General features: G+C 42.1%; 1 protein-coding gene across 15 annotated transcripts in view; it reads left to right on the top strand.

Annotated features, from left to right (window-relative positions):
* Positions 1 to 24,151, top strand: part of sorbs2a (sorbin and SH3 domain containing 2a) — a 64,210-nt gene that overhangs the window by 37,852 nt on the left and 2,207 nt on the right. For 9 of the 15 annotated variants that reach the window (XM_086295271.1, XM_086295269.1, XM_086295273.1 and 6 more), the window contains 16 exons: positions 1,743 to 1,809; positions 2,560 to 2,610; positions 2,740 to 2,956; positions 3,097 to 3,211; positions 4,833 to 4,904; positions 9,582 to 9,638; positions 10,458 to 10,507; positions 12,392 to 12,567; positions 13,006 to 14,838; positions 16,291 to 16,367; positions 16,601 to 16,698; positions 17,087 to 17,201; positions 17,312 to 17,440; positions 18,026 to 18,220; positions 22,025 to 22,062; positions 23,273 to 23,379. In XM_086295271.1, coding sequence (XP_086151397.1) covers positions 1,743 to 1,809; positions 2,560 to 2,610; positions 2,740 to 2,956; positions 3,097 to 3,211; positions 4,833 to 4,904; positions 9,582 to 9,638; positions 10,458 to 10,507; positions 12,392 to 12,567; positions 13,006 to 14,838; positions 16,291 to 16,367; positions 16,601 to 16,698; positions 17,087 to 17,201; positions 17,312 to 17,440; positions 18,026 to 18,220; positions 22,025 to 22,062; positions 23,273 to 23,379 — 3,397 coding nt within the window. Of the gene's footprint in view, positions 1 to 1,742; positions 1,810 to 2,559; positions 2,611 to 2,739; positions 2,957 to 3,096; positions 3,212 to 4,832; positions 4,905 to 9,581; positions 9,639 to 10,457; positions 10,508 to 12,391; positions 12,568 to 13,005; positions 14,839 to 16,290; positions 16,368 to 16,600; positions 16,699 to 17,086; positions 17,202 to 17,311; positions 17,441 to 18,025; positions 18,221 to 18,867; positions 19,909 to 20,695; positions 21,158 to 21,622; positions 21,707 to 22,024; positions 22,063 to 23,272; positions 23,380 to 24,151 lie in introns of all 15 variants that reach the window. The other 6 variants (XM_086295281.1, XM_086295274.1, XM_086295276.1 and 3 more) reach the window with 6 other exon arrangements.

Here is a 24,151-nt window from a genome sequence, read left to right as displayed (position 1 = left end):
AAAAGAGACGAAAGCAGGAGAGAAGAAAAACAGATGCTCCTTGTTTTAAGCGGGCAAACATTTTTGTGGCCACTCTGTTTGGTAACCGTGGAGAGTGAAGTGGTAATTGGCGCGTCTCTTGGCTGTGCCAGTGCTGCGTGCACAGTCACATGCTCTTTCTCTGTGGAGCCAAACTGCCTCCTCTCTGACCGGAATCCAGGCACATTGTTTAGTGCTACTGAATAAAGAGAGGATTAAGTCTCTCTGCCATTTGATGGGTCTTTTTTTAAGTGTCTGTTAGATCTATACTGTTTACACAAAGGCACACATACCAGGGTCTCTCCTTGATTCTCCAGCCACAGCAAGCAGAGCCCCCACTTTGTACCAACAAGGATTCGACACCTTTGTGGTTCAAAACTGAACCTGCTGAGGCAGCTTGACTCGAACATACGCACTGATAGTCATACCAAAACAAACTGACATAGTAGTCATTCAGGTAAGTGATAGTGTGTCATTTGTGGCTATTTAAACTATGCATTTAAATATTCTGACCTTACATAAACATCATGTTTTTTTAATTGCTCACTTTAAGATCTCAAAGTCATAGTTAGAAAGAAGGACCCCACAGCCCTACTAAGGGCTGCAGCAAGTGCCTGATTTTAGAATATTACAAAAGTAGTTGCCCATGCTACAGTATCGTTTGTCCTGTTCACACTTAATCACACTGAGAAAAGCATAAAAAAGGAGTGGTAAATACAGGCCATATGCTAATAACGGATCATTTTAGCCCATTGCTAAGTAATGATGTCATGTAATAATAATGTATCATGCATAATTTGAGTTTTGTGTATATCTGTTGAAGGTTATTCTCATGAAATTAAACCTATGAAATGATTTTATAAGGTGTTATAGGCACAAAATGCTAAAATTTAGTAATTTTAGCCATTTTGTTTGCTTGCAAAAATGACAATATAATAGTTGATATAACCAAAAAATGTCCTAAAGGTCTCTGAGGAATATGCAGACACAAACAGAGGTTCCACATATTATCCACATATTTAAACACTATCACTGCCAAATATTCTAAAAATCTGTTTTTTCACAGCTCTTGTGTTTCTTTTCATATGAATATTCAGTGTAAGTTCTTGGTGAGACTTGTATGGTTACTGAATATTATCAAAATTTCTGTCTAAAAGCTGTCTAAACAAAAGACTATCTTAACCTTTTAACAAATGTCAAGTGAAAAACAGTTATACAAGTTACAAACACACTATATGTGAAAAGCAGCCATACAGAGCAGGAGTTGTGTGAATAAAGCAACTTTAGCCAGTGGTCAGACACTAGCCTGATATTTGATGTAGGGATGCACCAACTAAACGTTGGCCCGGGTTTCATAATTAGTGCTTACTTAATTTAACGGGTTTGTTTGTTTAATCAACAGAAAACGACAACACACAAGTGGCCATGACAGAATAACCTTATTGGCAAATACAAATATTTCTCTCGGATAAGACGCAGTCTTGGTTTTATTCTTTATATTAGTTATAGTTATATTAGTATTAGTCTGTTTATATTAGTTAAATTATTTATATTAGTTATATTATCCCTGTGTGAAGTATAAATGCTTCAACAGGCTTACTGTGTTTTTTCAGCTCTAGAATGTCCAATAACATGTTGTGAGTCCGTTTATAGTTTCTAAATTCAGCCTTCACATTTGTGTTACATTTAACGGCACATAACTCTGGTTATTTCTTTGTCTGCAGACGGTGGATAGGCCCAAAGACTGGTACAAAACTATGTTCAAACAGATTCACAAAGTTCACAAAGCAGGTAAGGCCTCTGCTGTAGCGTGCTGAAATGATGTGCAACGACTAGATTATTAGACATTTCATGCAGAATTGGTCATGTATGCATGCTGTTTGTATGCGTGTGCATATTTTGTGTGTGTGTGTGTGTTTGCATGCCAGTTCTCATTAAACCAAAAGACCCAGATGATCCCAGAGCCAGAGCTCGTTAGATTGCGAGCAACAGCCTGGAGAGGAGGAGGAATGGAGAGAAACCTCTAATAGACACAGAGCCATCCTGGGAAATCTGCTCTAATTTTGTGGGCTTGACAGAATCACAGAATCAGTACAAGGCTTGTTTGTTCTAAACTGCTCAGCCTTCTGCTACAAGAGCACACACAAAAAACTCATGCACTCTCAGATACACAGACTATTTCACGGGTGTGTGCGCTGAGAACTCATCCAAAGGCTCATTATGGTCTTGATGCATTTTATTTTTTTGATTTTACTGGAAGCACAGGCAGTAGTATGCTTTCCCCATCCTGCAACCTTGATTCGTTTTAGTCAGAATTTCAGTCATCTTTCATCTTTAAAGTTCAGAAAGAGTTCTGGGAAAGTGGATCATGTTGCTTTGGTGCTTTTAATATACTTGTAGCTGAAAAGAAAATCACTTGTGTAACTGTTCATTTCCAGGCTGGTTAAAAGTGCTATCTTTGAGGACAAACTTGTACCCTGTGTACAACAAAGTGTGCTTACACGTGTTCCCAATCAACTGTTTTGTACATTTCCTCTACAGATGACGACTATTCCGACACATACAATGCTTCATATGCTCTCGTAAACAATGGTGAGACCTGCTCCTGTGTAACACAAGTTGTATTTCCTAAAAATCAATAACTTCTTCCCAACCTTCCTTTCTGGCTTACTGGCCTCATTGCTTCTGCCTCCACTCTCTCCTCCATCCTGTCCTTGCCAGATAACTACAGCCTGTCATCCAGCACCACCATGGCCCACCCTGCCCCTCGGACACATACGTACAGGCCTCTGTCCAAGAGCCCCTCGGATAACAATGAAGGGCATCTTGGACCTCGGGAGCTTTCACCATCCCCTGTACCCCCACCACCTCCACCCATGCCATCCCTTCTCCAACTGAGGGCGAGAGACAGTGATCGCGAGAGGGACTTGACAGACGCGTAAGTGCGAACTTTCTCAATATTAACTAATATTGATGATATATTGATATGCTGTAATATTTTTAATAATCTTTATTTTAATGTCAGTTATCTCAAGCGTTTTTTTCTGAAAAAGCATGTGTTTGTTTCTCTCACACCAGCAATGAATGGGGTCCTCCAGACCGAAAAGTGGACACGCGAAAGTACCGCGCAGAGCCCAAGAGTATTTTTGAGTACGAGCCTGGGAAGTCCTCTATCTTGGAGCATGAAAGACCAGTGAGTAATTATTATTATTATTTTTTTTAAATACTGAAATTCCCACCCCTCTTAAAATATGCAGAGAAATGCCTCCCTGTTTATCTTCACCCTGGCATCGTGTGAGAACATCAAGTGATTTCCTCACAGTGTTTCTTGGTATCGTTTGGTAGAAGATTAAATAATTCAGTCACTGCTCAGGCTGTTTTTAGAGTGAAAAAATAGTCACAAGCAAGAGCGCCTTTTTTTTTTTTTTTTTTTTTTTTTGAAACTTGCTAGTCTGGTAGACAGACATTAGTATGTCATTATATTGTTGGCTTTCACATGGCTCTTCTTCTGTCAGAGACAATGTGGGCGTTAAAAGCTTCCAGTGCTTACATCCGCTAGCGACAGTACTCAGTGTTAATGTTTGTGTGGGGTGAAGGACAAAGCAGATAGCAGGAAAAAAATGCAAAAACTGACTGTGTTGACAGGCGGGACTGAAAAAAATAGTATTTGAGATTAGGACGGAATAATGAATAATGTGTTATAAATGAGTTGTGTTTGCAAAAAAAAAAAGGCTGTTTCGCAGATGTTTTATGTGATGACTGCTGAGAGTGCTTCCAGGGCAATAATGCATGAGTCACTTCCTGATAGACAGAGGTAATAAAGGAGAAAGCTGTAGAAGGACCCACGCTGTCTAATGTGCTGCTCGGTATAATTTTTTTTCTCCATTAACCAAAGTAAAAAAGTGTCACCCCTAAAACAACCTGTATGTTGATGACGCACTCGTTTGGGTAATTATGGCCTTTAAGAGGCAAAAAATGTTTTTCTGTTACTCTTGTTCTTTAGATGTGTGTGTGCAAGTGTCCCTAATGCATTTGTGTGATTGGCAGTCTCTGCTCCAGGCTTCTGTTTTGTTTTGTTTTCCAGGGTGACTCATCCATCTGAAAGCTGAATTTCCTTTTAAGCCAGAGATGTAGCACTACAACACCTACAAAACATCTCCTGGCAGTTTTTCATTTGGCATGAAAACTCAATTTTATGTGGGATTGGGGTTAGAAAGAGCAGACAGCGTGGTAAAACACACAATGCCATCTCTACAGTTCAAGTAACAGTAAATGGAAACAAATCAAACAAGCTGACCTTTTATTAAAATGTGTCTTAAAAGGCATCAAGACATACAAGAAAACTAAGGCAACTAAAACATTAATATGGACATCATTTTAAAACGTGAAAAACATCTAAATGTTGTCTTTTTTCATTCACAAACATTCACTTCTGAGTGGTTCATGGTGCTGTTTGTGTTTGATGTTTATAGACTGTATAAATGCATACAGCAGCACAAAAGCGTAGTCAGTTACAGTTATTATTTACATGTTTAGCCTGAGCCCTTTTTGGATTGTGGCAGTTTGTTGCTCTAGACTGACTGACCACTGTACTGTAGGAGTGAAACTTGAGCTGTAAATGGGCTCTGCTGCAACACTTTTGTTTCCATGGGCAAGCCTTCATCCTGGTTCATCCTGTGCCCATCTCCCTTTGCCACCTGTGCCCATTCCTAACCACGAGGACCATGTCTCTCTTTGTGTGTGACTTCTTTCCACACTTCCTTTCTCCTGTCTTTCTTCTACTTCCTCTCTCTGTCACTGTCATGCTTTCCCAGACCTATGATGACATAGATTTAGAGAACGAGCCTTGGTATAAGTTCTTTTCCGAGCTGGAGTTTGGGCGGCCGGTAAGTCAGGGCCTAGCTACTCCTTTAAACACAACTCTGTCATAGGCATACACCCACTATCTCCACTCCACCCGGGACTTTTTTTTTATGTCTGTGCTATTAGACTGGGTGGGGCTAGTTGTTTGGGCATGTGATACTTGTTTGGTGCTTGTTTGGTGCCCCCTTCCTTACCCCCAAAACACCTTTGTGACAAACTGCGGTTTATCTCTCTGCTGCTGGGTTTTTGGTTCTTTGACTAGCAGGCACTAAAATGCTCACACGTGAACCTCGACACTTTTGTTTCAGTTGGTTCATTTCTGCATCTTGTTCAAAAATAAGCAGGAAATGGTTTAAAGGCAGTGGCCTCCAAACGTTTGAGATAACTTGAGGTCATGAACAGTCAAAACATTAATAAAAAAGATGCAGTAGCAGAGATTCGACTGATATTTACTTTTTGCTCTAAACTCTTTCTTAAATAATTTGTGTAATTTTGTTCAGTATCTATCATACAGTTCTTTGCGAAAGTCTTTAGCCACTTCTAAATTCTTCATATTTAGCATCTAAGAAGCCAGACTTTCTTGTAATTTCTTTAGTTCTCTGGGCTTTCTGAAGTTTTTCTTTGGACATTGGCTGCTTTTTCAATCTGCTTTTTCATTCCAGTCATTCTGCCTCACCATTTTCAGAAGAATGTGTTTTTGTTAGCTAAGCCTCACAACGCTGACCTATGAATCATTCAAGCATGAAACAGGCTCCTAAGTCAAGGAATGAATCAGTGTTGTCTCTACACATACAGTGGGGCAAAAAAGTATTTAGTCAGCCACCGATTGTGCAAGTTCCCCCACTTAAAATGATGACAGAGGTCAGTAATTTGCACCAGAGGTACACTTCAACTGTGAGAGACAGAATGTGAAAAAAAAAATCCATGAATCCACATGGTAGGATTTGTAAAGAATTTATTCGTAAATTAGGGTGGAAAATAAGTATTTGGTCACCTCAAACAAGGAAAATCTCTGGCTCTCACAGACCTGTAACGTCTTCTGTAAGAAGCTTTTCTGTCCCCCACTCGTTACCTGTATGAATGGCACCTGTTTGAACTCATCATCTGTATAAAAGACACCTGTCCACAGCCTCAAACAGTCAGACTCCAAACTCCGCCATGGCCAAGACCAAAGAGATGATGAGATGAGATGAGATAGCCTTTATTTGTCAGTTGCAGGTCTTTTGCCCACAACCGAGATGACAGACCTTGCCGACCATACATACAATACAAACATCACATTGGGGAGACAGGTCAGGCCAGGTAGCGAGGAAAAAAAACATTGAAATGTACAACACAAAAGGATAATACAGGAATGCACAGGTATCAACTCACAATAACACAATAAACACAGACAAGCAACATGGGAAAGAGTTCCAGTGTGTACATCTGATCTGGGACCGCTACAATCTTTCGACTGCGCCTCCAGCTGACCCGATGTCCACATCATGGGGGAGGTAAGCGTTGGAGGTGGCGTTGGAGCCGGGGTAGGGAGGGTGTTGCGTCAGTGAGTGCTTATCAGTATCAGTATATGTATGTGTGTGCGTGTCCATAGTTCAGCTGAGACAGTGTCCTTCGCCCTGCCAGAGCTTTCGAAGGACACCAGGAAAAGTATTGTAGACCTGCACCAGACTGGGAAGAGTGAATCTACAATAGGCAAGCAGCTTGGTGTGAAAAAATCAACTGTGGGAGCAATCATCAGAAAATGGAAGACATACAAGACCACTGATAATCTCCCTCGATCTGGGGCTCCACGCAAGATCTCATCCCGTGGGGTCAAAATGATCATGAGAACGGTGAGCAAAGATCCCAGAACCACACGGGGGGACCTGGTGAATGACCTGCAGAGAGCTGGGACCAAAGTAACAAAGGTCACCATCAGTAACACACTACAACGGCAGGGAATCAAATCCCGCAGTGCCAGACGTGTTCCGCTGCTGAAGCCAGTGCATGTCCAGGCCCGTCTGAAGTTTGCCAGAGAGCACATGGATGATACAGCAGAGGATTGGGAGAATGTCATGTGGTCAGATGAAACCAAAGTAGAACTTTTTGGTATAAACTCAACTCGTCGTGTTTGGAGGAAGAAGAATACTGAGTTGCATCCCAAGAACACCATACCTACTGTGAAGCATGGGGGTGGAAACATCATGCTATGGGGCTGTTTTTCTGCCAAGGGGACAGGACGACTGATCCGTGTTAAGGACAGAATGAATGGGGCCATGTATCGTGAGATTTTGAGCCACAACCTCCTTCCATCAGTGAGAACTTTGAAGATGAAACGAGGCTGGGTCTTCCAACATGACAATGATCCAAAACACACCGCCCGGGCAACAAAGGAGTGGCTCCGTAAGAAGCATTTGAAAGTCCTGGAGTGGCCTAGCCAGTCTCCAGACCTCAACCCCATAGAAAATCTGTGGCGGGAGTTGAAAGTCCGTGTTGCTCGGCGACAGCCCCAAAACATCACTGCTCTCGAGAAGATCTGCATGGAGGAATGGGCCAAAATACCAGCTACTGTGTGTGCAAACCTGGTAAAGACCTATAGTAAACGTTTGACCTCTGTTATTGCCAACAAAGGTTATGTTGCAAAGTATTGAGTCGTATTTTTGTTATTGACCAAATACTTATTTTCCACCCTGATTTACGAATAAATTCTTTACAAATCCTACCATGTGGATTCATGGATTTTTTTTTTCACATTCTGTCTCTCACAGTTGAAGTGTACCTCTGGTACAAATTACTGACCTCTGTCATCATTTTAGGTGGGGGAACTTGCACAATCGGTGGCTGACTAAATACTTTTTTGCCCCACTGTATGGCAACTTGGCAAAGAAGCAGTTTTAAATATTACCTTTAGGCACTTTGTTACTAGCAGCCTGTCACAAAAAACACATAATTTGTTCCCATTTCTTTAGCTAAATCCATGAAAATAGTTGACAGGCATAACATACTATTGTTGTAAAACTTGGTGTGCAGTGTGAGTTTTAAAAATTTCTAGGAAACTGGACAAGTTGGGGACAAAATAAGAAATGACCTAAGAAGGCATAAAAAAATGGTTACAGCTAAAAGTCATGTCCTCGAGAAGTAGGAAAAAATCAGTAAAGACCTGACAAGACCTGAGAGATGCAGCTAATCCTTCAGCTGATTGGCAGCAGGCTTTATAATCATGTATCTGAATTTGAAACTTTTTGTTCACAAATTGTAATCAGTATGTACAGAGGAGGTCTAGAGAGAGGTACAACAGTGTCTGCAGCCATCTATAAAACACAGTGGAGGCACTGTCATGGTTTGGGGCATTTCAGCCTGTGGTATTGGGAGAAAGCGTCTGGTGGCTTAATTTTTCAGCATGATAATGACCTCAAAAGCAATGCCAATGCTGTAAAGCATACCTAGGAAGTAAAACACTATCAGTTATGTATTGGCCTTCCCAGAGCCGGGACATTAATATTAATGAAGCCTTGTGGTATCATCTTGACAGAGAACAAAACAAAAGGCAGAAACACTGAAAAAAGAGCTGCAGCCTGGAGAACTATTGCTGAAGTCTACTTAAAGAAATGACAAGAAAGCTGCCTGAGAGAGTTCAGACTGTGGTGAAGAACATAAAGAATAAGAATGGCTCAAGACTTTTGCGTAGTACTGTACATGCCAGTATTTATTTGTCAATCTGCCTTTACATACCCTGTTTATTCATTTGATCCTTGCAGTACTATGAGGGAACTCTCTGCATACTTTGAAGCTAAATGCTTTAGTGCCCTCTGATGGATGTAAGTGGTAATAATGTCATAGTGACTTGAAACAGAGATCGCCTCCAGTCATAAATGTGGGATCAAATTACCCACAACCTGTCTGATTTACAAAGTGTCACATGGACATGCCTCTGTCCATGCCAGCGCATGACATCAGGTGTTGACTTGCTGGGCTTATTCGAAATGTTCAGGTGAAAATTTCACATTCAGATCTAGCATGACTTTCTGTCTTCTCACAGTCATGTTTAGCTGTTTTGTGAGATTTCTACCTGCAATGTTTTCACTGTTTCACATCATTCAATAAGCCCTTAGAGTGTAGACATTTTATCTGACTGATACGGCCACGGTCAGAACCACACACTGTGTTCAGTTTTCGATTGAGGCGATAAGTCACAGCATTTGATTGTGCAAGTCCTTGCACTCTCAAAGAAACACAATGTCGCAGCTTGTGCTTCACTTTGCTTTTTGCTTACAGCTTGTTCTTACACTCTGCATGTGTGTGTGGTAAATAGGCACAGTTGCGTGTGTTGGTGTGGTTTATAGACTGGTGTAGTAGGCCTGCGTTGTTTTAGCCTCGACAATCTGCAGTTTAAGGGAAAAAACTAATAAATAGAATACATTAGAAAGTGTATATCAAAGAACGTGTGTGATGAATAGATATATGTAGGTGTGTGTCAATGTGTTGGTGTAAGTGCACAAGTGTCTGATACAAGCAAATCACATGTGCTGTGGTTGTCTGTGGTTACTCAGATTCTCTAACAGGTGTCACTCTCTCCATATGTTTTTTTTTTTTTTTGTTTGTTTCCCCCCCATGATGTCACCACCGCTTCTCCTCCTTCACCTCCTCCATCTTCACCTTCTTATTCCTCCTCCTCTTCTCCTCCCCTTCCTGCTCACTGCTGCTGCTTGGGGCTCAAGCCTCCTAAAAAACGGCTGGATTATAATCCAGACATCTCCGCTCGCCAGCGCATTGAGGTAATCTCACATTCACAAGTGTTCCAGTAGTGTTAATTGTACCATTTCTAACCCGTTACAGCAATCAGGATCTCGATTGCTAAGACATATTTAAGATACGACTGCTAAAAATGAATGTACTGTGAGTTTAAATTAAAATGCTAGCCATTTACTAAAATTTGAGTGGGTTGTTTTGTGAAGGCTGTTGAACATTTGAAGCTTTGAAGTGCTGGTTCACGTCATTCTTTTTTATCAGCCTTTGGTAACATTACAGTATGAGCTCAAAACTTTAGAAAACCAATAGATGCTTCAGACATAAGTGTCCACCCATCATTTTTCTCAATCCAATTCAGTCTAGTTCATGATCATGGGGATTGGGGACTTGCACCTACCCAAGTCATCATAGGGTAATCACACATTTATCCCAGTATAAATGTGATTGCAATCGATGCTGTTGATTTCCCTACTTTTGTCATCAGCGTTGAACACTCTATACCACTAAGACCCATTCCAGCTGATCCATGCCAGTTTTTGCAGGGTAACATTTGCCCCCCTGAGCTGAACCTCCATAACACCCTTCAGTGCATCACCTTTTCCATCATCCTTCAGAGCAGCACGACAGAGACCAGAAATTTGTCTTCGGTATGTGTGCACCAGCAGGGCCTCTTCTTGGTCAGGTGTGCCATGTGGAACCAGCATCCATTGCGCCTTACGCTGGGGGAGTGTTTTGAGTGTGGCACAGCAACAACCGCATGCAGGCTGTGTATTGTAAGCTGCTCTGCCTCAAGTCTTTGTTCCTGCGGGGCTCACTTTTCTCTTTTGTTGTCTGCCCTATTCCAGACATCCCTCCACATCACTCCTGCTGACAAGGCTCCAGAGAGACCTGCAAGGTAACTGCTGCTTCTTTTATTTTCCTCTGCATCACCCTCATCCCCTCTTCCCCCTCCCCCATCCTTTCACCAGCAGCTGTCCGTGTTGTGATTCAGCTCAGTAGAAAAACTAAGGTCTTTCTCATATTGTCGCTCGCACAAACATCTCGTGCGTGTGCAGTAAATGATGACTTGTGAAGTCTTAATTTTGCTTTTGTCACTGATGGTAGGGCGCTTTGCCTCGTTTTTTTTTTTTTTTTCATGAGCTGAGCCAGAATAAATGAACCCAGCAAACCTATTGATGCTGCTCTTCACCTCCTGTCCTTCCCTCAACCCCCATTCCTCCCCTCATCCCACTCCCTTTCATCAATGGCCTGCTTATTCAGATGCATTATACTCTGTGAAGAGAGAGGGCAGAGCGGGGATGTGATGAATAGGCCGGGTCATTTATTTAACTGTCCTGAACAGAAAGCCCCCTTGGATTTTTAACATTTAAAACTCAAGTTACTTTATTCCCTTTGTTTTGTTTTTGGATTTAAGTATAATCTGGTACTTTGTATGATGATCTTAGATATACTAGAAATGTATTCAAGGTTTTCATATTGATCATAGTGATTTTAACATTCTCTCAATATATAAAACCTATAAAGTATTCTATGTAAAGTCAAAGGAGCTTGCAAAGAAAAGCGTCTGGACTTCTTTAAGTTGCTTGAAGACGTTTCACTACTCATCCGAGAAGCTTCTTCAGTGGCCTTCTTCGGGCCTTCTTCTTCTTAAAGTCAGCAAAGAGGCACAGAAAAGAAGACCAGACACCAGCGAGGGAGGATAAGAAGGACAGACGCAACAACATTGTCATCCCCTATGTAGCCGGTGTATCAGAAAAACTCAGGAGTGTTTTCTCCAAGCATGACACCCCGGTGCATTTCAGACCCAGTAACACGCTCAGACAAAAACTGGTTCACCCGAAAGACAAAACGCCAAAACACAGACTTAACAATGTGGTGTATGCTGTACAGTGCAGCGAGGAATGCTCAGACCTCTACATTGGAGAGACCAAACAGGCACTTCACAAGCGCATGGCACAACACAGAAGAGCCACCTCCACAGGACAAGACTCAGCAGTCCATCTGCATCTTAAGGATAAAGGACACTCTTTCGAGGATGCCAATGTTCACATTTTGGACAGAGAGGACAGATGGTTTGAAAGAGGAGTGAAAGAAGCCATCTATGTCCACTGTGAGCGACCATCTTTGAACAGAGGCGGGGGTTTACGACACCAACTGTCTGCCATCTATAATCCAGTTTTGAGATCCCTTCCCAGACGCCTTAACGCCCACTCACATCCTGGGCCATCTGACCTCAGGAATTCGCATGATAAGGTGGGGCCAGGTTTCACAATGAACACACCCGAAACTCTGGCTGATTGGGACCCACACCCAGTCTCACACCTTGGCTCAGGCGATTAGAGGATCATCAGGGGGTCCTTTTGTCCCTCTGTGGGGGGTTACTCCCACTAGTTTTATATCTGGGACTCTCCACCATTTGACCTTAGAACTGAAGAAGCTTCTCGGATGAGAGGTGAAACGTCTTCAAGCAACTTAAAGAAGTCCAGACACTTTTCTTTGCAAGCTCCTTTGACTACGATGACCTGGATGACTGAGAACCTTCACAGACATATTCTATGTAAATTTAACATCTCCTTTTGTCAGTAGCATCATTTCTTACAAAAGAGGTTATTTCTTAAAACTACTGGGTTACTTTTAATTAATTTATTTTTTGCCTGTTGTCAATTCAACTACTCATGACTTTGGTAAATAAACAGTGCTCCCACAGGAGATTTATAGTGTCTGTATTCGCCTTCTGCAAACTGGATTCACTGACTGTTTGGCCCATTCTTTATTGTAGTGCTGCCAGTGACTACAGGAAGAGAAGGAAGTCTGAGCCGTCAAGCTCCCAAGTGAATGCTCCATCTCAGAGCCGAGCTGCAACTTCCCCTAAACCAGTGGATGCCTACAGACCCAGCAGCAGCCTAAAGAAACCCGTCATTCGTTCCTCACCATCCTCACCCTCCAGAGCCAAAGGTAGCCACGCTTTCACAGATGCAGCTTCTTTCACTTCTGGGTATTTCATGAAAAGAGATATTTTTTTGTATTTTGCTGTTTGGCAAATCCAGAAGAAAGTTACCATTACTGTTTAGCCACCAAAGGCTCACCCTAGGTCAGGTTGTGTTTGTTTTCCCTTCTTTTCCCAACACATGCATGTGAACTGTGCTTATATGATTTTGTTGGGTTTTTTGCAATATGATGCCTTTCTGGTATAAACCTTAAAGTTCACTGATTGGTGGAAGTCTGAAGGAAAAAAAAAAAGAACATCAAGTCATCTGTTTTTTCCATCCATTCTTCTCTCCTGTTTATTCTCCCTCTCCCCAGCTCTTCTACTGTTTTGCTGGGTATTATTTCTTAACTTGCTTTCCTCCTTCTTCTCTCTCACCACGCTGCTCTCTATTGGACATCTAAAAGGTGGGGACGCATGCAGCATGTATTCAAACAGTTTGACCTCTCCAGGTCCTTATCAGCAGCCCTTTGTTCCCCCAGTCCCATCTGACCCTCTCAATTCAAATGAGGATGGCAGCCAAGATGGCAGCTCTTCCTCCAAACAGTCTGTCTGTTGTAAGAACAGCTGGCAGACAAAACGCCAGAATGCTGAGACGTGGAGCAGTGCAGAGGAAGCGCCAGCTTCTCCTGCCAAGCTAAAGTCACGCAGTTGTGATGACCTACTCAACGATGGGCGTTCTAGCTCGGGTGGACGAAATGCTACCCGCTCAGAGAGTGCTGGGTCACTGGTATGCGATGGAAATCTCTCCACAGTATCATCATCTACTCGTTCATTACCCCGTCTCCATCGACGACGAGCACACGACTCGCCGGGCTTTCTCCAGCTCTATCGAAAGATGCACCAGATCGACAGAGCTCAGCTAATTCCATCTGAAGTCATCCGGTCGGTCCGTGCGCGCATCCTGGATCTAGAGCGTCAGCCTCATCTGCTTCGGCATCGCCTCTCTCCTTGGACACCCTCCTGGGGTGTGGAAGTGCCACGTGATATGGTGCCAAACCGCATTTCTGAATATGAGCGTCTTATTCAGAAATCCAAATCCATGCCTAACTTGGGTGATGGCGAGGTGCCTTCAGGCACCACCACACCAGGTGGCTCATCATCTCGAGCTAGCAGTGGTGGTGGTGTCACACCCAGTTATCCAAAACGCCGTTTTTCAATAGAGTCTTTACTGGAAGAAGACAACAATGGAAACAGTGGAACAGTACCTCAAACCATGGATCACTTACACCGACCTCGTAGCCCCCCTGAGGGACAGCCTCGTGTTGGACCAGACCCCGGGCGTGGACGGTCCTTCCCCGCTCCTCCTGTTCTCCAAGGCCCCCAAGCCAACCCAGACTATTCTGACAGTGAACAAGACGCTGTTGCCTCTGACCTCAGTGACTTCATTCAGGTTGAAGGCTCGTCATTTTGCAGTGAGAGTGACTTTGACCATTGCTCACTAACCTCCTCTGAGAGCCTATACGGCTCTTCCACCCTCCACCACCATCACCACCACCTCCGTCACCACCACCACCATCACCACCATCATCCTGGTCACCAGAGTCTTGGCCAGAGCCAAGGCTACCAACACCGCCATCTCATCAGCACCTGCAAAGGCCGCTGCCCGGCTTCATATACCCGTTTCACAACCATGATACGTCATGAGCGGGAACGCGCGCGACAGGAGCACCAGAGACCTTCACAGCAGACCCGCAGCAGCCATTCCCAAAACCAGAGCTCACAATCCCAGCAATCGATGTCCAAGCTGGCCTTCCTGGTCAGTCCAGTGCCTTTCCGCAGGAAAAAGGGCTCACCACCTACCTCTAGAAGATGCAGTGGGGGCGGAGGTCGAGGTAGCAGACCCAAGTCTAAACAGGCAATTTACGAAGCGCTAGATGCAGCTTTGAGAGACATATATGAGCACATTCAAGCAGAGAGAGGCCACAGAAACCCTCGGGCACCTGATGATAGCATCCTGAGAAGAATCTTGGCAGAACTGCTGCCAAATGTGCCAGAACGCAGCTCCTCGTTGCGGGGAAGGAGGGGGTGTTGGCACGGCGGTCACTCCTCTGCATCGTTGTACCCAGACAGTAGCCCCACTGGGTATGCCTCATATAGAGGAGAGCCCTCAACACCACGGTTACAGTCACCACGGATACAGTCACCAATCAGTGCCTGTTATGGACGACAGTTGGAGACCTCAAACAACAATGATTATGGAGAGGAGCAGGGCAATGGAAATGGTCTCTGTTACTCAGGTGGAAATAACACACATGTAACACCTCAGATACACACTACACTTAGCAGTCACTTAACATGAGTGTGTTTCACAACAAATACATGCATGCATACAAGCATAAATACACGAAGGCACATATACATCCACTTACATTTATCTCAGTGTCTCTTTCAGTTTTGTCTGCACTCGTTGCCCAGTTCTCCTCATTGATCTGCCGACACTTCCATTACCATGCTTTTCTGTTTAATTGTATGGCATTGATTAAGACCCATTTACTGTAAATTCTCGAGACAAATCTGGCTATTTGTTTATTTTGTTAAGTTAATGTGAGTGAAGCTTCCTGCTATTTTTTTAGTAAAATAAGAGGACAGTGCTTCTGCTTTAATTTGAAACACTGCACAGAATGTGGAGTTTTATTGGCAGATCCTCAATGAACAGATGAAGAAAACAGTGGAGAAGCTGAACTATTACAGTGAAATAGTACAAAAGTACAGTGAGGGATACAAATAACATGGTCCAAGTATAATAAGTCTGTTTTAGCACTGATGAAAAGGGTTTGAAACAGGAGAGGGATTGTTTCAAATGCTGGCTTTGTTTTCTGCAATTTTGGAAGACAGATATTTGAGAATTTACAGTATATTGCTCTGTAATCCTGTCTCAAAGATGTAATATTTCTTTACACCTTACTTTTAGGCTCCTAATGAACGAGTCATTAACTGGATTTTGGAGTTTGGCTATACAAAGAATTGAATTCTCTCACCAGAAGCCGAGGTTTACGTGTAGACTTGAATTTATAGTTGGGTTTAGGCAGTGTCTAAACCTCAAATCACAAAACAGAACAGGATGTGTAGTTACTTCAGGTGGATATTGATCAAACACTTTTGTTTTAAATGTGTTGTCAGTGAATGTGTTCAAAAAATCTACTTTCATGTTCAGAGTAAGAAATAATAATCTGGTTACAGTTTCCTTCAAACCGTATTTGTTATTTCAGTTTATTTGTAAAGAAATATAACTTCTAAGAGACAAGGTTGATGTTTGGGGTAAATTGTTGTGAATGTTCCTTTTTTTTTTTTTTAATGCATTTTGTTTTTCTTGTATCATTTGTCTGTTTCAAACATTTATTTATAGTTATCGCATTATTACCAGGTCATTTTCTTTCCCGTAATCCTTTTGATCCTACGTTTTTGTTGTTTGCCATATTTTTTTGCTCTGTATTCCCCGTGTTTCATTTAGTTTTCCGGGTATTTTGTAGCATCGCATGTGTCTATTTGTGCTGTTGTCCAATCACCTTGTTTTCTCCAATGAAAAACAAATAAAACACACCTGTTTATGACCCAAGCTTCCATTCCCTCATTTACCTGTTTGAGTGGCATCATCACTGTTTCCCAGATCACACTTTGTATTGTAGGTGATGTGGCATGTTCGCTTAGTAACTCCTGTGAACCTTTTCATGCGTCTCTGCTAATCACAGACCAGGACATCTCCAGGAGTTCCACACTGGATGGACGCCACACACCCCAGAACAGAAGACCCACTCCTGACAGAGAGGTACAACATTGGAACTGGTGGTGCACTTAACACATTTATACACGGTGCATTTCTCTCAAATAACATGTAATCAATGTGCTCAAAAGGATAACGTCTTTGTCTTTAATTTCCCAGTTCTGTAGCACATTGATATTTATATTTATTCTTAAAAATTCAAAATAATTATGTTACATACGTGTTTCATATACCTGGTAATGCTTGTGGGCTTTCTTTCTCTCACTCCACTCTTTTAGGTCTCCCATAAACAGATGACACAACTTATTCTGTTCTCTCTCCTCCATCAGAAACAACCTGCAAGAGCCATTTATGATTTTAAGGCACAAACGAGCAAGTGAGTACAACAAGCTTAGAGTGCACGCGTGAGAGAGCCGAGTCTAAGAACGCAGACATCTAACTGCACGTCAGCAAACTCAATGTCCTTTATTTACATTTTGTAGTTGTAATATTGCTTTCATGTATACCAGTATAACACCTTACCACCATAATCTGATGGGGGGGTTTTTTCTTTTAGATGTATGCATGAATAAAGCTGCTTTCTGCATTGCTGTCTCTTATTATTTTGCTCTTATTACTTATATTATTTTGCTTTCCTGGCTGACATTTTGTCACCGATGCTCGTGCTGCAGAAGTCACCGTGTCTTGTTCAGCTGCTATGTTATGTCCATGCAGTGGATGAAAGATGCATGCAGAGGCCCTTCACTCATAAAACTGTGTTACAGGGAGCTGACATTTAAAAAGGGTGATGCAGTGAACATCATCAGGCAGATAGATAACAACTGGTATGAAGGAGAACACCGTGGGCGAGTGGGAATATTCCCTATAGCATATGTAGAGGTAAGTCGGCTGCTGATTTCTGGTCTGAATATGGCTTGGTTGTATTTGAATATGCATCTCCTCCAACATGACACGCATACAGGTTTACACCATTTTTCACACATTTACAGAAGATGCCGTCTCCAGAGAAGCAGCAGCCAATCCGTCCTCCTCCTCCAGCACATGTCAGAGAGATTGGAGAGGCAGTGGCCCGCTACAACTTTAACGCTGATACTAACGTGGAGTTGTCACTGAGAAAGGTATTTCAACTTAAAGCATGTTTATAATGTTTTTGTCATTGATTTAAATATTTGAAGTGCTGGCTTTTGCAGTTATATCTAAAGGTAAAGATGTTACTAAATTGTAGTAAAAAAAAATGCAGTCCTCTGAAGAACTAAATTCCCGGTATTCTCTGTTCCATAGGAAGGAACTTCTAATCAAATGCAGTTTGATAAAGCAGACATATTGTATAAATTCCTCTATTCATATCAGATTTGAGGCCTAAAGCTAGGCCAAAACTGAGCCATGCAACAGGACAATGATCTCAAGCACAGCAGCAAATTTATAACATAAAGGCTGAAAAAGAAAAGAATCGATGTGTTACAATGATTGAGTCAAAAGCAAGAAAGTGCATAATGATATGCGCATAAATTGATGACAAAGAACTGAAGCAACGCCGTTAAGAAGAGTGGGACAAAATGATGTAAAATGACATGGGGAAAAAAGCCACATTGTGGTTTAAGTAAGTGTGAGAGGACCTGCTGTGGGGTCCTGTTCATTCCACCGTTCCTGATTTGCAGCTAAGTGCCTTGTTTGTGTGTTGTTGGTGTGTCTGATGTGTGCAGGGTGAGAGAGTGATTGTGATAAGGCAGGTGGATCAGAATTGGTATGAGGGGAAAATCCCAGACACAACCAAACAGGGGATCTTTCCTGTGTCCTACGTTGACCTTGTCAAGCGATCTCCATCCAAAAGCTCCGCCCATCACATAGATCCACATGGTTACCCCAGCAACAGGACACCAAGCTCCACACCCGTGAAGGTAAGAGAGTCTAGAGCCTGCTTACTCGTCAAGCCACAAAAAACAATAGAGCAACTTCAGATCAGATTTGTGCCTTGAAGATATTGATTAAGTTATACTTGAACTTGGCTTTTATTATTTATTTTATCAAAGTTATAAGTAATCAGAGCCTAATTATTGTTAAATTACATTGTTACTGTTTAAAATCACGTGTTTGTGTGATGGTCTCTTTATTTCCTGTTTTATGCAGTTTTCCTCACAGTTGTATGGGATGTATGTATAGTCAAAGTTTATTACAGAGGACACTGTTTATTTTCAAATGCGCTCTATAAATAAACTTTACTTGACTGTACGACAGTGCAATAATGTAAATAATGCATCTCTTTCAGGGGCTTCATAAATTCATTAAGATGTGATTTTGGGGGGCATTTCTTCATCTTAAAAAAAGCTGTTGGTTATCAACTTGCACCCCAAATAAAAAGAAAATAAAGATCCAAAACTTCCCTCTGGTGTAACGGTAGTCTAGTAATTAGTGAATACTTTAACTATAGTAAGTCTTCTGTTCTACCTTGAAGAGTCAAAACGTACATAAAAACACACAGCACGTCTCTGTTCTAGTTTCATAAATCACCCACTGTTCCTTCTTTTTTTGCTTTATTTTCATGGAGCCTTTCTATCATCCACCTCCACCACCCACCACCCACAAACCCCCCTCCCCTCACCCCTCTTTGAGAAGCCTTGACCTGCAAGCCATCACCACCGAGTGGCTGTCCCTCACAGTGGAGCCGTCAGCATCCACTCAAGCTCGCTCCCTCACGAACACCCCTCTGCCGCCCACACCGCCTCCTCTCCCCTCTGACCTTGCATCTCTCCTAAAGGCTCAAGAGCCCAAAGCACTCTCATCTGCACAGCCACAAAAAAGTTTCACCTTGTCATCCCTAGCAACCACAGCCTGCAAAGAATTTTCCAGAACGCCCACTTTTAAAGACGCAAACCTCAGTTTAGGTCACACCACAGCTGTCTCACCCATCTCCCCCCCTACTCCTCCTCCTCCAGACCCCCATTTCTCATTAACCTCTCCACTGCCTGACTCTTCATTTCAATATAACTGTGGCAGAGGACTGCATATCACTGAGGAAGACTCAAACTTAGGAATTACTACGCCTGAGGTTTTATCAGAGCCGATAAAATCAGCCACACCTCCTGCACAAGAGCACAAATCCACAGTACGAGTAAACAAAAGCAGGGAAACCCCGGACACTAAACTGCAAGTCAAAGACCCTTATGATGAGCTGTTGTGCATGTTTTTGGATGGTTCCAGCAGCACAGATGATGGTGATGTTTTGAGATCATCTCCAGTAGATTCTTCAGCAGCTAAGCTGACCAAAACGTCCCAAAGCAGGCTCTTCCCATTAAAAGCGGAAGAATCCCATCAGTCGGACGTAAAGCCCCCAGCGGTCACTCCTGCAAGCAACTCAACAGGCAGCTTTCAGTTAGCAGTGCAGCTTCACAAGCCTGTAACAATGGAGCCCCTATGTGTTTCGTGGGGAGAGCAGTCAAAAAATGTGAATGGGCAACGTTTTGACTCACATAGACCACCGTCAGTACAAGCAAAGGAATACACTGAGTTGTTCATTGAAGAAGACGATGAAGCTAGAAGTGAGAAAGAGCAGGATGTTAGAGTTTTAAATCAGATGCACAGCCCACAGGTACAGCATGGTGTGCACTACATCTGTTGAGTTTGGAAATGCTATAGGGCCTTAGAAGGGACATTGAGGAATTAAGTTAATATACTGTATGATGTCATTCCCCGCCAAAATTAGCAAGTGTGTCCCATCGTCCTTTTTTTATGTTTTGTTTTGTTTTCTCCCATCTCCTGCTGCGCGACTGCAAAATGCTGAGGCGCATAGTGCGTATAAGTCGCTAGCACTATGCTGACTCATTAACTGCAGAGCTCCAAACCTCTTCTGGCATTAACATCAGCATAGAAACTGTTCACCAGGAGCTTCTTGGCATTGGTTTCCATGGCCGAGCAGCTCCTGTAGGTGCAGTACACCCAGGGTTGGTTTTTTTGTTTGTTTGTTTGTTTGTTTGTTTTTTTGGGGTGGGGGGGTGTATTTAGTGTTCAAGAGGCACTCGAGTTCTCTTTCCAGTTTTTTTAAAAATTGTGTTATTTTTGGCATCTGATTTAAAAAATAATACGTTATTTTTATTATTGTTATCTAGTCTAGTCTAGGGCGCATTATAGACTTGTGTTCTTATTTCCATTCAACACTGATCACAAGATTTTTTGGAAACATCTCATACTCAGTGGAAACTAGTGGATATATTTTTGTTAATTAGGATACTTATCACAAGATTTTTATTTATATATATATATATATATATATAATTATACTTTCCTCCATGTCCCGTCTGGGGTTTAGTAAATCACAAACAGAACAGCTCATCCCGTGATTACACTTGAGTATTCACATGTGTGTCTTTACCCCGTAGGCTGAAGTGTCTCCATCTACTCAGTTTCCCCACAATGGTCCCTCCTCCCCCTCCACACCACCCCCTGTGACCTCCCTGCTTTCCACTTCTTTTTCCTCTGCTTGCCCTTCATCCTCTTTCTCCCACACACAACAGCAGCACAATCGTAGTATCGTCCCTTCCTGTGACCATGCCTCCCCTCGTCCTCCGTCCCTTCCTCAGCTCACAACGTCACTGCTGCCTCCAATTTCTCCATCTGTCTCACCACCTCCCCTCCACTTCCCTCCAGACGATCCCTCTCAGCGGTCTGTCTCTCACCCCTCAAGCTCTCCTTTTCTTTGTAGTCCGGTCACGACATGTCCCATCTCAGAGCCAAATTTTCCCCTTCCTCCCGCTAACATTGCCCCTCCACCCTCCACTCAGCGCTGTCCCCCCACTGCCCCAACTGTACCACATCAAGGACGTAGGTCGCCTAAGGTGAAGGTAAAGCTGGCATGTAACGAGTATGCCGTTGATTTGTGGTGATGAGGATGATAAGAACTCTCATAATAGTGTATTTCTCTAACTACTAAGACGTGAACTGAATTGAGAAGTAACTGATTGGTTATATATATCAAAGATTAATTACAATTTATAATCAGATTTATAGATGCAATGCAAGCAGTACTGTTAGTTTCAGGCACTAATTCTCATTATATTAACATGTAAGTACCCAGCTGATGATTTTAGAGGCAGCAGAATACATGCTTGAATAACTGTTAATAGAGTTGTGAGCTGTAACTGTACTGTGTTGTGATTAGGAGGCTTTTTATTGGCATCAGCATGTTGATGATGTTTTACAGCATGTCTTTAGACTCTCTGTCTGTGTGCAGAGCTCAGAGTCGAGGTTGCTGTTGGTTACTGTTAAAGATTATAGGTGTGTTGCTTCTGGTCTTTCTGCCTGTTAAGCAGGATCCAATTGTTGGTGGTAAACCCCCTCGTAGCCCCATCTTGTCCCGGAGGTCCTATCTGTCACCCGTTAGAGGTCGAAGGGTAGGGGGGCATGTCTTCATTCAACCATGCTCATAGTGCACTCCTGTCTCTGTGCAGGAGGGAGATGTTGGGAATAACCATATCATTCATGACTGATAACGTGCTACAGTATGCTTTTTTTGGTTCATTTCTTTTTGTTCTTTTGTCATATGATGATTTATAATTTCACTTTGTGAGAAGATAAAAATCAAAAGTATCTTAGAGCAAAAAAACTTGCTAAAATCTTTTCTCCTCAAACACTAAACAAAAGCTCCACAAATGGCAAAACACAAATTTGTGTTAATCATTTGTGTTTCTCTCTTTGTCTCTAAAACTCAGCGGTCAGTACAAGATGCACTCCACGGTGGAGGAGACCCGTAAGTAGTATGATTTTAATTTTTTTTTGAATTGCTATTAACATCTTTCTCTGTGCTTTAAAAGGCGTGTGTGTGTGTGTGTGTGTGTGTGTGTGTGTGTGTGTGTGTGTGGCATTAACTGTAATCAAAACAACTGCACCCATCCAGTTTAAATTAGCTGTACTTAACTGCAGTGTTGGTCAAGTTACTTGAAAAAAGTAATCAGTAACTAATTACTGATTACTTTGACAAAAAAGTAATCCCGTTACTTTACTGATTACTTATTTTCAAAAGTAATTAATTACTTAGTTACTTAGTTACTTTTTAAAAACCCGATTTACAACCTGAATAGGTGATAAAGCGATAGATCTTTCAGCCCAATTCTACTTTTTCTACATAATCCATCATACAAAATGTAATCAAATGGAAAAGTCTCTTTTTTAAACTTGTTTTATTAGTTTTAATCTTTTAACTTTATGCATCAAGCAAAAATTTAATTATATGCAACATTCTCTGACTTGAATTAGTTTAACATTTAAACCTATTTTTGACACATTCCAGCACATAAAATAAAAAAAATTTTGTGTTTACACTCACTCTTTCAAATAGATGCAAGTAAAACACAGCAGGAAATAAATAAAGTCAAAGACTCAGCGGTCCTGTTGCTCTATTTTCACCTGTAAAGCAGGAGTGGGTTAGGCGGAGGTTTACCCTGGTGCAGGTGTGCCGCGGTCAGTTGAAGAATCCGCGAGTTTCTCTGTGAGTTTCCCATTAGGTCGTAGCTACTCGGTGCTTGCTTGGAAGTTTTGGGGTTTTTTTCGCTGTAAAAAGAAGTTTTCTTCCCACGCACGATGGACGCTAATGTTTTTGTCACTTTTTATGGAATCAAACTCAAAGTAAGGTCAGTACTTCCACGCTTTAAACGCTGCACGCTCATACTCTCTCCCGCAATCGATATGTGATCCATTGTTGATCTGCACACAGCTGTTGTCACTAACGGCGCACTCGCTTACGTCACTGTCGTGAGACATTCTCGCAAAAAATCACGGTTTTAGTAACGCAGCGTTCCTACGGGAAAGTAACTGTAATCTAATTACCGTTTTTGCAATAGTAATCCCTTACTTTACTCGTTACTTGAAAAAAGTAATCAGATTACGCGTTACTGCCCATCTCTGCTTAATAGTGAAGAAATACTTGCCAAAGAATAAAAATCAAATCTTTTCCAACCCAGGTACCAGGCGCTGTACAACTACATGCCTCGCAATGAGGATGAGCTGGAGCTGCGGGAGGGAGACGTCGTTGATGTGATGGAGAAGTGCGATGATGGCTGGTTTGTTGGTAAGATGAACAGGCATCAGCCAACAAAAGTAATAGAGATAGAAATACAAAATGCATTGAGCCAAACACATGATGAACTAAAAGTGAGTTTATCACTATATAAGTGTATAAAGTAGTAGAATTATATTGTTACACTTGCCTGCCTCTTCTATAAATGTATAAAATCCAATCATCCAGTCACATGGCAGCATCTCAATGAATTTAGGCATGTAGTAATGATCAGGAGGACCTGATGAAAATGTACAGGATTTTCCCAAATAACCATCTCTGCAGAACAGCCTGAAAAATAGAAAATGGCCAGACTGTTTCCAACTAATAGGAGGTCAGCAGTAACTAAAATAACCACTCATTATAATCAAGTTATGCAGAAGAGCATCTCTGAATACAAAGAGCAGCAGAAGACCATACAGGGACCCACTCCTGTGAACTAAAAACAGGAAACCGATGCTACCATTTACATGGGCTCAGAAAAATTGGACATCAGAAGATTGAAAAAATGATTTCTGCTGCAGCATGCAGGTTGTTGATGTCATTGTGCCAATGTGGATTGGAATCTCTGAGGAATGTTTCCACAGCACTTTGTTCAATCTGTGGCACAAAGAATTAAGGAAGTACCAGCAAGACGTCGATAATTGTCATAATAAATGAAGCAGAAATGAGCGCACTGACTGAATAAGCAGGAAGAATGCAGAAAATAAATACAGTCAATGTTTAACTTGATAATGACTCCAATAAAGTGCTGAACTACTTTCAGTTAAATTAGGAATTTGAT

This window comes from Aulonocara sp. 'chitande type north' Nkhata Bay, linkage group LG6, assembly GCF_057382095.1.
Source record: "Aulonocara sp. 'chitande type north' Nkhata Bay isolate Kocher_YH1m ecotype deep benthic linkage group LG6, A_spYH_male_GT1.1, whole genome shotgun sequence".
Lineage (NCBI taxonomy): Eukaryota > Metazoa > Chordata > Actinopteri > Cichliformes > Cichlidae > Aulonocara > Aulonocara sp. 'chitande type north' Nkhata Bay.
Note: the sequence above shows the minus strand (reverse complement) of the source record. Positions and strands in the feature narration are given on the sequence as shown.